The sequence below is a fragment of the Priceomyces carsonii genome (assembly GCF_900007245.1).
Source record: "Priceomyces carsonii strain CBS4050 genome assembly, scaffold: Debaryomyces_carsonii_scaffold_2, whole genome shotgun sequence".
Lineage (NCBI taxonomy): Eukaryota > Fungi > Ascomycota > Pichiomycetes > Serinales > Debaryomycetaceae > Priceomyces > Priceomyces carsonii.
Genome location: NW_026946675.1, coordinates 654,069 through 667,969, shown reverse-complemented (window position 1 = coordinate 667,969; position 13,901 = coordinate 654,069). Strand labels below are relative to the sequence as shown.

General features: G+C 36.1%; 8 protein-coding genes across 8 annotated transcripts; 3 read left to right on the top strand and 5 right to left on the bottom strand.

Moving 5' to 3' along the window:
- Positions 1 to 61: 61 nt before the first annotated feature.
- On the bottom strand, positions 62 to 1,156 carry RFC2 (replication factor C subunit 2; the record flags this gene model as incomplete). Its single annotated transcript, XM_062951633.1, has 1 exon — positions 62 to 1,156. One exon carries the CDS (start codon positions 1,154 to 1,156, stop codon positions 62 to 64), a length of 1,095 nt encoding a protein of 364 aa, XP_062808616.1.
- Positions 1,157 to 1,382: 226 nt separating this feature from the next.
- On the bottom strand, positions 1,383 to 2,450 carry PRCAT00001813001 (uncharacterized protein; the record flags this gene model as incomplete). The annotated part of the gene is made up of 1 exon (XM_062951631.1): positions 1,383 to 2,450. One exon carries the CDS (start codon positions 2,448 to 2,450, stop codon positions 1,383 to 1,385), a length of 1,068 nt encoding a protein of 355 aa, XP_062808615.1.
- A 342-nt stretch (positions 2,451 to 2,792) lies between these two features.
- Positions 2,793 to 3,161, top strand: YAE1 (Yae1p; the record flags this gene model as incomplete). The annotated part of the gene is made up of 1 exon (XM_062951630.1): positions 2,793 to 3,161. One exon carries the CDS (start codon positions 2,793 to 2,795, stop codon positions 3,159 to 3,161), a length of 369 nt encoding a protein of 122 aa, XP_062808614.1.
- Positions 3,162 to 3,193: 32 nt separating this feature from the next.
- On the bottom strand, positions 3,194 to 4,279 carry PRCAT00001811001 (sorting nexin-8 family protein; the record flags this gene model as incomplete). The annotated part of the gene is made up of 2 exons (XM_062951629.1): positions 3,194 to 4,167; positions 4,222 to 4,279. The coding sequence occupies 2 exons, from the start codon at positions 4,277 to 4,279 to the stop codon at positions 3,194 to 3,196; spliced, it is 1,032 nt and encodes a 343-aa protein (XP_062808613.1).
- A 60-nt stretch (positions 4,280 to 4,339) lies between these two features.
- Positions 4,340 to 5,230, bottom strand: PRCAT00001810001 (uncharacterized protein; the record flags this gene model as incomplete). The annotated part of the gene is made up of 1 exon (XM_062951628.1): positions 4,340 to 5,230. The coding sequence occupies one exon, from the start codon at positions 5,228 to 5,230 to the stop codon at positions 4,340 to 4,342; it is 891 nt and encodes a 296-aa protein (XP_062808612.1).
- Positions 5,231 to 5,885: 655 nt separating this feature from the next.
- Positions 5,886 to 6,809, top strand: DPP3 (bifunctional diacylglycerol diphosphate phosphatase/phosphatidate phosphatase; the record flags this gene model as incomplete). Its single annotated transcript, XM_062951627.1, has 1 exon — positions 5,886 to 6,809. The coding sequence occupies one exon, from the start codon at positions 5,886 to 5,888 to the stop codon at positions 6,807 to 6,809; it is 924 nt and encodes a 307-aa protein (XP_062808611.1).
- Positions 6,810 to 6,972: 163 nt separating this feature from the next.
- PRCAT00001808001 (uncharacterized protein) lies at positions 6,973 to 8,541 on the top strand (the record flags this gene model as incomplete). The annotated part of the gene is made up of 1 exon (XM_062951626.1): positions 6,973 to 8,541. One exon carries the CDS (start codon positions 6,973 to 6,975, stop codon positions 8,539 to 8,541), a length of 1,569 nt encoding a protein of 522 aa, XP_062808610.1.
- A 141-nt stretch (positions 8,542 to 8,682) lies between these two features.
- Positions 8,683 to 13,788, bottom strand: GCN2 (serine/threonine-protein kinase; the record flags this gene model as incomplete). Its single annotated transcript, XM_062951625.1, has 1 exon — positions 8,683 to 13,788. One exon carries the CDS (start codon positions 13,786 to 13,788, stop codon positions 8,683 to 8,685), a length of 5,106 nt encoding a protein of 1,701 aa, XP_062808609.1.
- Between the last annotated feature and the right edge of the window lie 113 nt (positions 13,789 to 13,901).

Below are 13,901 nucleotides of genomic sequence, written 5' to 3'. Positions count from 1 at the left end.
TCTTTAAAATGTATATAGTAAAATACTTCTACATAAATGAGATGATCACTAATTTTTATTTTCAGTCATGGACATTAGATACCTGCAAACAAAAATTGAGTAGTTGAATTTGTTCATCTGTCCCATTAGTTAATTTTCTATCCAGATCAAATAGAATCTTAGCTATTTTATTCTTCGTTTCAGAATTGAGATTGTCATTTAAAATAAATCGATCATGCAATTGACTCAATATTTGCTGAGCACTCCAACCCTGTAATACAGTCTCATTAACCTCGGCCACAGTATCTAGACGATTTTTTGATTCTATCGACAGAACTAGATGATCAAGCACATGCGGAGAAACGACACCGGCTATGTCATGAATAGACTCGATAGACACACCCTTATCATTTGATTGTTCATTTATGTCGTCATGCGAAGTATTGAGAGAATTATGTAGCTTTGTTGCACTTTGCAAAAACGTTATAGCTTTTCTTAGGTCTCCGTTAGAGATTATTAAAACTTCTTCCAAAACGTTTTGATCACTTCTCAACCGAATATTTTCTTCATTTACTATATGCTTTAATCTGCTTAAAGCATTTTCGTTGTTCAAAGGCTTAAACCGAAATTTCGAGCATCTAGAAGCCACTGGATCAATGATTCTTGTTATATAGTTGCATATTAAACAAAACCTAGTGACACCTGAATAAGTTTCCATAGTTCGTCTAAGGGCCGACTGCGCATCAGTTGTCATCGAATCCGCTTCATCTAAAATAATTATCTTATAAGGTGGACAGGGATAATTATCCAAATCCTCCTTACTAGCGTTTGAAACTGTCAATCTAGCAAAGTTCTTTATTTTTTGTCTCACAATTGATATACCTCTCTCGTCCGAAGCATTTAACTCTAGTACTCTTGACTTATATAAGTTAGGACCATATAATTGCTTTGCTAATGCTAAAATAGTCGACGTTTTACCCGTACCTGGAGGTCCATAGAATAACATATGAGGTAAATTTGAAGTCCCGACTTGTTTCTTCAAAATCTTGACAGCATGTTCTTGTGACGCAATATCATCTAACTTTTTTGGACGATACTTCTCAACCCATGGAGTATGTTCAATCCTTTCATGTTCATACTGATCTAGATTGCTCTTCAGGAATGACTTAGTGGCCATACTGATTACTTAAAATAACCTTTTGAAATATAATTGTCTTTTAAATTTTTACGCGATAAATACTACAGTGAGAGTCGCGTTTAAATTAAATGGGACCTAATGAGATCCCATACACACATTAAACTAAATAAATACTATATTCTACGCTTTACTTTGAAAATAAAGAAAAACGTTCATTGCGAGTACCCATGAGAAGAAGATAACATGGAATATTGCCTTTGAGAAATTATTGAACCCCAATGACTGATAACTCTAATGTCCATACTCTCCTGATATGAACTCTAACGCTAACATTCTGCTCTGAAGTTTCAAGTGCTTCACTTGGTAGGTCAATTGAAATAGACTCAGAGGACCACCAACATTTTCGAGCGGGCTTCCTCCAGAACAAAAGTAGTTTAGTTTGATTGGCATTCTGAGGTTTTCTTGTTCTTGACAAAGATCGGGAGGCCGCCCTAGATGCATTACTTGCTAGAGTTGCAAATCTGGACCTAGACCTAGAGCTTGTAGATACATTTGATTGCACTGGGTTCAACGAAGGCGAATCCGGTGGGGTATCCGAATGTGTTTTGAGACGCACCAACAGTAAAGACAGAATGATGCATTTCGAAGGCTCCATATTCCTACAACCCCATGTTCCTCTTGGCTCAAATCCCGATGTGCACAACATATCAAATAAATGTTGTTCGGCGGGGCCAAGCTCTTGTTTAATGGAGATAGGTAGATGCGTATTGTATCCCAAGCCACTAAATATCATCTCGTTATTCAATAATTGTTCACCCGCATTCAACTTGAGGAGTCTCATCTTGTCAGCATTTAATCCAGCGACAGGAGGGATAACATAATAGTCTAAATCTTCCCTCAAAACGATTATAGCGGGTTTATTTTGAAGTACATTTTCTTGACTGTTTCTGTTAAGGCCGCTGCTAACTTGTGGTGATAAAGGTCCCATTTCGAGCAAATCATGCTGGGCTTCGCCAAACTTGTTAATTATATATTGAAAACATTGAGGATCAAAGTTGACGAACACAATATCCTTTTCAGTCAAATTAGTTATGACTTGACCCTCTTCATCTAAGAAAACGCCGTTAGGAAATAAACATAATAAGATGCTCTCTGGTAAGCTCATTAGTTCGTCTCTTGTTATTGTAAAATGCTCCCCTCTCAAGTCCAAATGAATCTTGGAGTTGTAGTCTACGTTACCACTTTCACTACCGCTATTGTAATCATCATATATATTCTGATTAAAGGCATTATTGGTGTCTGGCGAGACTTGAGTGACTATGTTGTCGGTCATTTTATCTTTTTCGGTCTTGCTTTCAAGATTCTAGGGCTTAAATATTTTGACGGTCAAATATAACGATGAACCTTTCACAAAGGAAATTAGTTTGTAGGAACTTAAAATGCGTAAGCTGTTCAAAGGTAACCAGTACCTTATTGATATCGATGAGATAGATCTCTTAGTTTTCACGTTAGCCGTTATTTGTTCTTTGATATCGAGCTCAATCTTAAATGTGACTATGGGAAAATCCACAAAAAGCATCACGACATTGAGACATTGAGACATTGAGACATTTACGACATTGATGCATACTTCTTTCACTTCATTGCCTATAGCGACGAACTGTGGTTGTTCAATATGGAGAATGTCAGTAATGAAGACATATGGGCAGATGATGATGAGTTGCACATAAATCCAAATGCCGATTTGGAGAGGAATAATGAGAAACGGGGATATCTTGAAGGTTTAACAAAGTCACAAGAAGAAAGCTTACAGAAAGGTTTCGATGACAGCTATCCGTATGGAGCTGAGTTAGGTATGCAGGTGGGTAAAATATTAGCACAGATAAGCGCCAATTGTGATGGTAGATTGATCGAAGACGCAAAAAAGGAGCTAAATATATCGAAAATCTTGAACAAAATGCATTTTGATGAAAATCTTCAACTAATCAAGAGCCATCCGGTGATTGAGAAATGGACCCACATAGTTCGAGAGGAAACAAATTGATGTTTATTTATAAAAAATTCTATAGACAGAGCTTATCGGTTTAAGGGCATATCATCAATTACAGAATCGAACAAAGTTTCATACAATCCCTTATATTTTTCTTGAAATTTTGTTCTACCTTTCAACCAATCGATCCACAACTCGCTAAGCAAGTACTGGGTTTCCTGAAACATAATAAATTCATTAAAGCAACAACTTTTAATTAGCCAATCTTTGTTTAGCTGTTGAAATATTTCCTGTTTGTCATTAATAATAGTTTGACGTAACTTAGCTAAATCTCTACCTCTTATTTCTGCATCATCATTATTCAACTTATTATATTTCACTTCATTCTCTTTTATTGTATTTTGCAATTGATTAATGTTATTAGCCGATAGTGACTTCGCCCTCTCAATTAATTCTTGAAAGGAGTAAAGATAATCTAAATAATTTTTAAATTTTTCTAAAATCATGATATTGACAGCATAACTTTCATCAACTAAAACCTGACTTGATTTGTTAAAATAGCCCGAAATCGAATTCATAGACTCATTTATGGAATCCAAATCATCTTTGTTACTACTACCTAGAATGGTCGACTCGTTATTAGGATAAATACTAGAGTTTAGTGTTTTGAAACCGCTAATCATTTCGACAAACTTTGAATTTTCACAAGCAATTTGCTGTTGTCTTTTTTCGTAACGCTCTACCAAAAGAACAATCTTAGTCCAAATCTCAATTAATTTTGGTAAAGCCCTTTCCGCTCTAGCCCAATCTTCCAAAAACTCATTTCCAACTGTCGGCCAAATTGAATTGATAAATTGTGTCAGGATTTTTTCACCTTTAAACTCTAAAGAGTAGTCAACTTTTGCTTGCTTCCTCCATGTAGATAGATCAGTAGGTACTGATAAAAATGTAACAACGACAGGCTCCTGTCTTAGTATCGGATGCTTGATTAATTGATTCAAGAACCTGTGTAAGCCACGTCGACGTCTTTGCAAAAATTGAGAATCTAGTGACGATCCTACTGCTCTTGTTAGTACTCATACAAAGTCAGATCAAATTAATTTAAAACACATACCAGTAAATTTTTTTGGAGGAAGTCCAGGAATTATTCTAAATGGATACCTCTTTAACATGAACTCTAACAACCTAAAAATATTAGTATTATCTTCTTATAGGAAGAGAAGGAACAGTACTTACCAAACAAAGTCGGCATATCTCCTAATAACTTTTTTCACTCCAGCATGACCATTCATTCCAAGTTGAACTTCATGAGATATAACGTAGTTGATATGCTTGAACAATAATCCCTCTTTCTCAGGAACTTCTTTAATTGTAATTAAATCACTCGAGTTGATAAGAGGCTGAAATCCATCCCGTATATCATTTATGTACCTTTTCACTTCTGTTTGGTCTACATCATGTTCTAAGTTGCTTTCTGTTTCATTTGATTTGATCTGTGCATGGTTAACTAATAAAGGATCTGAATACTCGGACGAGCTTCTCCAATCCTTGTCAGTAAGCGAAGTTGTATTTAAATGCGTAGTCAAGGGATCAATTAATGAACCACTTACTTCTTGTTGGTCCGTCACAAGTTCTGCAACAACCTTCTCGGGTAAATCAGGTAAGTCATTTAAATTGAACTGCAAAGACACATAGTCACCAGAGCCAGAAGTATCAATTTCCATTGCAATCAAGCCCAAAATTTTATAGAGATTATCAGGCTTCGATGGTGGTAATATATTGTTGTCACGAATTACGTTCATTATGTTCATCCTTTGAAAGTCAGTCAAGTAACCTAAAGTTACAATTTTGTTTAAAAGCACAGGTTCTATATCATTAACAGTAGTCAACTTAGAAGACAAATTTTCTGCAACTTTCTTATATGATTGAGGGACTCTTGCTTCATTTGTTTCAAATGGATTATCTCTAATATCCTCCACTGAACCTCTGTTACTTAGCAATTGAGATGAAGTGAGATATTCGCTTGCTCCAAAGGTTTGAATAGCGGATTTAGAAGCTTCACTATCATCTGCTGTCCACCCATTCTCCCATGGGTCATCAGACCCGAATATGTTGGCACTCATGATCAAAAATGTGTGGGCCAGGGAAAGGAAATCGTAAATATTGCGATTTTGTTTAGTTCTTAGTGCGAAGATACCTTTATCTCCCATAGAATGATTCAGTCTATTCGATAAAACTAGTACACAGCCATATACAAAACTGAACCATTACAATTCATAGAGCTCTTTTTACAAGTCTCATCTACTATTATTACTGTAGGGAGCCTGATGATATTTTCGAAATACACTAGTCGTTGTCTATTTTGCGTACTTGCGACAGCTCATAGCTAACAGTTAATTACGGGCCAAAGTATGCAAATGACCAAATACAATAACTTTTGAAGAAGCTCGAGATAAGAATAAGAGAGAGCGATAGCTTATTCTGGGAGGTGGCTAGCGGTCTTTTATACAATGCAAAAAATGAGTCAAGTTCTCCATAGACTATAATGCATTATTTTACATATACCACCCCAACCATATCCTTTTATTGTTACGTGAAAAAAGCTCTCTTATTAATTAGTCTTATTATTCCCATTCGCAAGTGGATAAGGTGTTTTATCAATATGTTGAACTAGAGTTGTTTTGTAATGTTATCATGTGATCATTGAAACTTCTTACCTTCCTCAGATCACCAAAAAAAATATTATAATATGTGAATCAAGTTCCCTAAGGAGTTATCATGACAGCCAAAGAAATTTTCTTCGATATCATAAACTATTTCCATAAGGATGACAACTTCAATCGAATAACATTTGGGCTCTCTAATACTTCTTCGCTGTTTAGGCTAATCAGGTGGAGAGCATCTGATGCAATTCTACTTTTATTATTGTTTATTTTGGACTTTTTTGTTGGTAATCTTTCTCCATTTGAAAGACAATTTTATATCAATGACCTCACTATAGCGCATCCCTTTGCCGAGAGGGAAAGAGTTAATGACATTGAATTATTCTTATATGCGGTGTGGTTTCCATTGGTGGTAATATTTGCTCTAAGCCTTATAATAACAAAGCCACGAAACAAGATATATGTTACACTCGTTTCTTTACTTGGTCTAGGAATTTCTGTATTCTCTACAAGTATATTTACAAATATTTTGAAGAATTTCATAGGCAGACATAGGCCCGATTTTTTAGCTAGATGTGTTCCCAAAAAGGACACACCTAAAGACATGTTAGTGTTTGCGAAAGATGTCTGTACAAGTAAAGATCTCAAAATTCTCAAGGATGGCTTTCGTACTACACCATCTGGCCACTCTTCTATGAGTTTTTCGGGGTTGTTCTACTTGTCTATGTGGTTAAGTGGTCAACTAGTGGTAACAAATGAGCTTACCGGGAGCTGGAGAACCACAATTGCATTTATCCCAACTCTAGGCGCGTCGCTTATTGCAATAAGCAGGACAGAGGATTACAGACATCATTTTGTTGACATAATAATTGGTGCAATCATTGGCACAGCCATCGCCTCATGGTCATATTTTCGACTTTTTCCTTCGCTATTTCATAGAAGATGCTATGAGCCTATATTAATAATCAAGGAAAGCGGAAATGAGGAAGAAAGCGAGACTAACTTCTCGTATAATACTCTCAATAACGATGTATTGTGAACTTCTTTTGAAGATTGATTTTCTCAATACTTGGTCTCGTGACATTTAAAAACAAGATTTACATGTGAAAAGTAACACCTAGCATATACACTCAATCTAAAATTTTCTTAATAGTATACACAGTTTAAATCGCAAGATAGTCCGTAAAGCATTAGTAGATAGTATGACGTCTACTCAATCTCTGTCAGCGTACTGTTTTGTTTCAAATAATTCAGTGCATTTCGTTCCCATAAACACGTTCAATAATATTTCAGATATCATATTGGACCAGATAAATGATCAGGGGACAGATACTCAAAAGGCTGAAAATCAAAGTGCAACAGGCAATATCATATTAGAAAAAGAAAAGCACATGTCAAGAGACCGCACCTCCGATCACTTGTCTCCTGAATTCAAATATAAGAACTTGTTGTACAATCTAAATAATCCTTCTTTGTCTGATATTGACTCGGATAGTCCTAATGAAAATACTATCAACAAAGTTGACGCCCACAGGAGAAAAGGAGTGAGAGAGCATTCAACTAATTTTGAACTTTCGGGCCAGAGCATTTCCAATATAATTGAAAATTATTCTACTCATGCTGTCTATTGGCCAAAACTTTCCATTGACTTGACCGTAGACATGCAAAGTGGCTACGAGGAAATAAAAGAGTTCTTGCTTAAACTCTTCCCAGACTGGAAAGATTCCCACAAAATTAAAATTAAACAACTAACCGGAGGTATCACGAATATGTTATTACAATGCATTCATATTGGGACAAAAGAGACTAAACTCATGAGAGTATATGGCCCAGGTACCAACATAATTATTGACCGTGATAGAGAGTTTATTCTGCATTTAATACTAAATTCTTTGAGCCTTGCTCCTCCGATCCACGCTAGATTTAAAAATGGGCTAGTTTATGGCTTTCTCCCTGGTAAGTCGTTGGATCCCGAAGAACTAAGTAAACCCAATATCTATCCCTTAATCGCCCAACAACTCGGTAATTGGCATAGAAAGTTAGATACACGATTAATTGAATCTGGGGTCGAAGAGTTACGAAACTTCAGAGCGAAGAAGTTGAAAAAAAAATTTATTTCGAATATTTGGGAGTTGATAGAGGAGTGGATAAACATTGTTCCTATTACTTCTAATTTATTGGCAACGTTTGACGAAAATTTAGAGAAGGAAATAAACAAATCCAATATCCGTGATCTGATCAAGGAAGAGTTCTACTGGCTCAAAGGTTCACTAGTTGAGGTTCATTCTCCAACCGTATCTTGTCATTGCGATCTTCTTTCCGGTAATATTATTATTCCTAGCGAATTCTCATTCGACGACACCTTCAAGAAATTGCCAAAAGTAGAGGCTAACCCAATCAAGTTTATTGACTATGAATATATTTTACCAGCTCCAAGAGCTTTTGATATTGCTAACCATTTCGCAGAATGGCAAGGATTTGACTGTAATAGGTCTGCAATTCCTGAACCTTCTGTTAATAATCCAATGCTAGTCAAATGGGTAAAGTCTTATTTGGATAACGAATTAGCCACTGAAGATGAAGTTGTACGATTAATTGAAGAAATTAAATTCTACTTTGGTTTACCAGGGTTTTACTGGGGTATCTGGGCGATGATACAAAGTGAAATTTCAAACATTGACTTCAATTATGCCAATTATGGTAAGCTCAGACTACAAGAATACTGGGACTGGAAGTCCCTTTTCTTAAAAGGGCTCGTTACCGTTAAATAATTGTGCATCACGAAAATGTGCATTAAATAGATACACCACATTCAATTCAAGAAGAGAAAACGTATTTAATACTTCTTTTCGAATATGTTAGTACTACACAGTTCTATATATACGTTATCATTAATCATTAAAGTAATTAAATCACCTTTGCAAATCAACCACTGTTGTTTTATTGCTCTTTGGTGAATGTAAAACAGCCCATTCATGACCCTTTAAAGACTCTTTAACTAATGAGTTATGAATATTTTGGGCAAAGCTTTTTGGCAAGTTATTTGAGGCGTATATTATCTTCCTCATCCAATCTTCAGGCTGATGAATTGAGGTTATAGCAATCATATCCAATACCTCATCTCTGGCATCGACCACTAAAACAGGGGATGTTGCCAACTTCTTTATGAACAGGGCAGACGCAAGCTTTGAGTCATTCTCAACCTCCCATTTCTCCCTTTTGTTGTTTTTCCTACCTCGAGGTGCATCATTTGCTACCAAGGTAATCTTTTGGTCAATATCCGCTGTAAATAAAGTAACATCATAGCCAGCAGAAGTCTGCTCTTCTGATTCTAGGTAATCATCTTTAGATGACTCTTCATCATTTACAGATTGATGGTTCTCATCAAGTTCCTGATTTCGTTCTTCAATCTCTGAAATCAAAAATGGGATTAATTCATCATACTCCACATCGATATCCTTGTTATGTGAAACATTTTTAATTTTAAGGGGTTTAAATGAGCTACCAGATTTCTTCGATTTTCTTTTTTGATATGATATTGGCTGCTTTATGACAATAATCCAATTTGCTCCTTCTTTTATAGACCTTTCCAGTATCTCTTCTTGTGTTAAAACTGTCTCTACATCGCAACTAATGTTTTGAGACCATAATCGCCTAGCTATTTCAAAACCCGATTGCTTAATATAAGTGCCATTAAGACTCGTTATTAAGACGTCACAACGCAGTCCTCTCCAAAGCTGTCTCTCGCTACATGTCATTTTCCTCGATATTAGATTTTTCATTAACAAAAACAAAAATGTAGCGGTCAAAGAGAAACCAACAGCACATGGGGTATAAGATTTTGAAATATCTTCATTTACAAACGATGATATTAGATTATCATATCTCCCACCTGTTATCACGCGAGTGAATTTGCGAACCCTGTCAACACGAAAAACGGCTTGGAACATTATTCCATGTTTATAGTATTTATTGTTATAATTGCTCAACGGATTGAAAAGCACCGGAGACTTTATTCCTAATTTTTGAGAAGTAGTCAAGATGCATTCGAGGTATGCAAGGGCTCTCTCAACTCGTAACAATAAAGGGGAATCTACCATAAGTTTTTGCAATTTACTTTTGACTTTTGGGAGTTCCATAGTAAAGTTAAACTCGTCAACTAGATCTTTAACCACCGTGTGAGGGACCTTAAAATTTTCCCTGAGATAGTTCTTCACTTCATCAGCACTTTTATCAATTCCAATCTGCGATAATACCCCAGAAATTTCGTGCATTTGTTTTTGATCTATTCCAATATTACCGAATGCAAACTCAATCACAGAGCTTAATATATCAAAATGATTCACTACAATTAATGCTTGAGAATTTTTGATTTTGAAGCAAGGAAAAAGTTGCAAGATTTCATCGATGATTTTTAGACACTCAGCATCATTTTCTGGTCTGCAAGCAGAATCATGGGTGGTGATATCGAAGTTTACTGCACTGTATTTATCAGGAAGACCGCTACCCCTCAAGCTAGGTCTGTAAACAAACTCATGTTTATAGATTTTAGGTATGCCTACTTTCGATCTACTCAAAACTCTCGCATTGGGTAAAGTCAAATCGTATGGCAATGTTAAAACCCTTCCGCTTCTGTCCAAGAACTCGTAAACAAGCTCACGGGATTGAAATGGAGATTTTGGTAAAATTGTATTCGAGTTTAAATCTTGGATCGCCCCATGGTTTTTGAAAATCCTAAACAATTTCTCAATTAAGGTTGTAAATAACAAATAATCAGGAACATCATAATTGAGTTGCATACTGCTAGTATTCTTGCTAAAATTGTCAAAAAGTAAATCTTCAGCCAACAGATAAGGTTGATTGAACAATGTCTCTCGGACTTGTTGTTGCCAAGGTGATGCAGGATCCGCCAAGGACTTTAACGCTTCTTTTATTACCTGATCTTGGTGTTCCACAGGGAGCCAACCACTTTGCAAAAGCTCAGTAGCACCAGGCCGCTTCTTCGGTTCATGATCTAGCAAAGATCTTATGATTTTACGTTCGGTTTTGAATTTATGGCTCAAGAAATTGTGTGGAAAATCAACAGTAACTAAACGTAAATTATTTAATATCTGGGCACGCTCCATTCCTGTTGCAAGAGGGAAGCACATCTCAAAAAAAATGATTCCCAATGAATACATATCAACTTTTTCGTTATAATGACCTGATGCTACCTCTTTGGCTGTGTAAAACACAGTTCCTACAACAGTAGAGAGATCTTCGTTGTTCTTTGACGATACTTGATTGTTGTTCAGTAGCACCGACGAAAACTGGGAATTCCTGGCCAATCCAAAGTCACCCACTTTGATGTTGTTAGATTTATCGATAAAAACGTTTGTGGGCTTAAGATCTCTATGAATAAATCCCTCACGATGTATATAAGAGACTGCCTCCAACAACTGGCGAAATAACCTCCAGTATTCGTTATGGTTACTTGGTAGACCTTGTTCAATTAAATTTTGTAAAGTATTATTCTCACAAAATTCCATTTGTATATATAATATGGATTTCTGCTGAAGCCTGTTATGAGGTACTCTACTCCCTGGCGCTGAAGACAAAGTGTTGTGCGTTGTAGGTGTAGTGTCGACGCTAGAGTGGCCGGTGGTATTGTTGTCACTTTCATCACTATCGTTTGCAAACACAATCCTTTCGTCGAATTCTTCTTCAATCGATGAATCAGAGAATTCAATATGTGGGTCAAAGGAATTTGATATATAGTCTATCTGATAGGAATTATCATGACTCTGTAAATAAGAAGACGTCTTAGTGTTTAAAGGTCCATCGAATTCATCTTCCGAGCTAGAGTTAACGTCTGAATCTACTACTCCATTGTCATCGTTCCCAACCTCTTCCACCCATGTTCCGTAGTAGCGAACTATGTATTGATGGTTTAGCCTTGCTAAAGAAAGCACTTCACTTAGTAACGAGTCTAGTTTGTATGCTCTATGTCTAATCTTTTTGATTGCATAAAACGTACCTTCCATCCTATTACGTGCCTTTACAACTTCTCCAAAGCCACCTTTTCCTAACCTGCCAATTTCTTCAAAATCCCTTTCATATCTACCTATCCTTTTATTATTAGAATTGAATTCTTGTGTAAGCGATTCGGTTCTATTCATGCTCATTTGTTGACTATAACTTCTTCTTCGTTTTGAAGCCGTAGAAGCTGGAATGGCAGTGTTTGTAGTAATCATAGCCGAAGCTGGAGTGCTTTTGTCTTTTGCATCTTTAGACATGAGTTCTTCAAGTTTCCTGAGAGACGCTGAAGATAAGAATTTAGACTCCGAGTGTTTCGGAATTGAAGTGGGACCATCACGTAAAAACCCAGCAGCATTTAGTTCTAGCGGGCTGGGTCTCTTGGTGAGCCTGACTTGCAACAACTTTGAAAGCATGTCAAACACTAATTTACTGTAACTTTCTGCACCTTGAAAGTCTTCAGCAGAAAATTTGTGGAATAGTTCATCAGGTGTTTTGTACTTTGTAGTCACAACATCATTTCCTAGCATTATTCTAGTGAATAAGACTCCTAAATCCCAAATATCTGATTTTGGTTGTATATTTCCTTTCTTCGATTCTGGTGACTGCCAATTAAAAGGTATTAACGTTTCTATCAAGCTTTCTATATTTAAAGATACATTGTCATTAGGATGTAAATTAAAAAATTGTAATATTTTGAAACCGAAGGAAGGGTATATTAGTTTCAATTGTGTAAATTTCATATCTTTAGCTTCATCATCATCAAAGAGTTCATCATCAAACAAAGTGATGTCTTTTTTATAAATATAATTGTCAATTGGGTGCACATATACAGTTAAAGGGCAAATAATCTTATGAATAAATCCAGAGTTATGAAGATACTCAATTCCCGATAGTAATTGAATAAACCAAACCCTCGCTATAGCCCAATTAACGAAGTTAACTTTTGATAGAACATACAGAAGGGATACAGCTCTAGGGAAGTTTTCCGAGAGAAGACGGAGCTTCCATCCAGATTCTTTCATTTTGTCAATTTGAAATCCAACAAGCTTTGATATATTGTCGTTAGTAATATTCAAAGCTAACTGCAATTCTCTTTCAAGGTCTTGAATTTCACTCTTTCCTGAATCTGTCATCCAGAAGGAGTTATTAAAACTGATCTCTGTAAATACATAGCTCAATTCATTACCTTTTTTATCAAATCCAGGAGTAACTCCAGTTGCAAGATAGGGTCTCACAATATACTGATCTCCAAGACGTGATAGTAAATCACCATACTTGACAGGAGCAAAACCCAACACAGATCGGAACCTAAACTTTTGCTTAGAACCTGGAATCTGTCCTACCATCGTGTTTTCAAAAGTGAAATACTTCTCCGTGTCTGTTGGTACTAGTCGTAAGTCGTCTTCATTTTCATCCGATTCATCCGACATTTCATTATAGTATTCACCTTGTATTTTGATTATTTGTTGGTTTAGTTTTTGATTCTCTTCCTTCTTTGCATCCTCTTGCTCCTGTTGCTTTTTCGCGTCCTCCTTTTCTAATTGGAGCCTCTCCGTTCTTAATCGTAATTCACGTTCTTGTTCTAAAGACATGGTCTTTTCCATGGCATGCTGATATTCGTCTAATAAGACTTTGAGCTCCGAAATGATGGTAAATGAGACCTCTTCCTCTGGATACTCTTTAATTAAGTGTTGAATCTTTTGTTTCAAAGACGTAAGATTTGCCTTTAAAATATTCTTTGGTTTTAAAATCTTGACAATTGGCGGCGATACTGGGTATGTTGGCGTAAATTCAATATCAAGCGTTAGTGAAAGTGTTGGCTTTTCAGGATTCTCTGATGATTCCAAAAAAACTTGAAAATGAGGGCTCGGTTTCTTGTTCCAAATAAGCTTGTCCGACGTGATATCTTTCATAATATCGCCATAAATGGATTTCAAACTGTTCAATTCATCCTGCTGTCGTATCTCGAGAGCTGACAGCAACGAATTCTCATCCTTCATGATAGTCCGACCTAGGCTGATCTACTATTTAATTTAATCACGAAAACCGTTGGGAGTAATTTTTATTTACAACTAAATTTTTTTTTTAATGGTTTTTGATATCAGATTGAGGG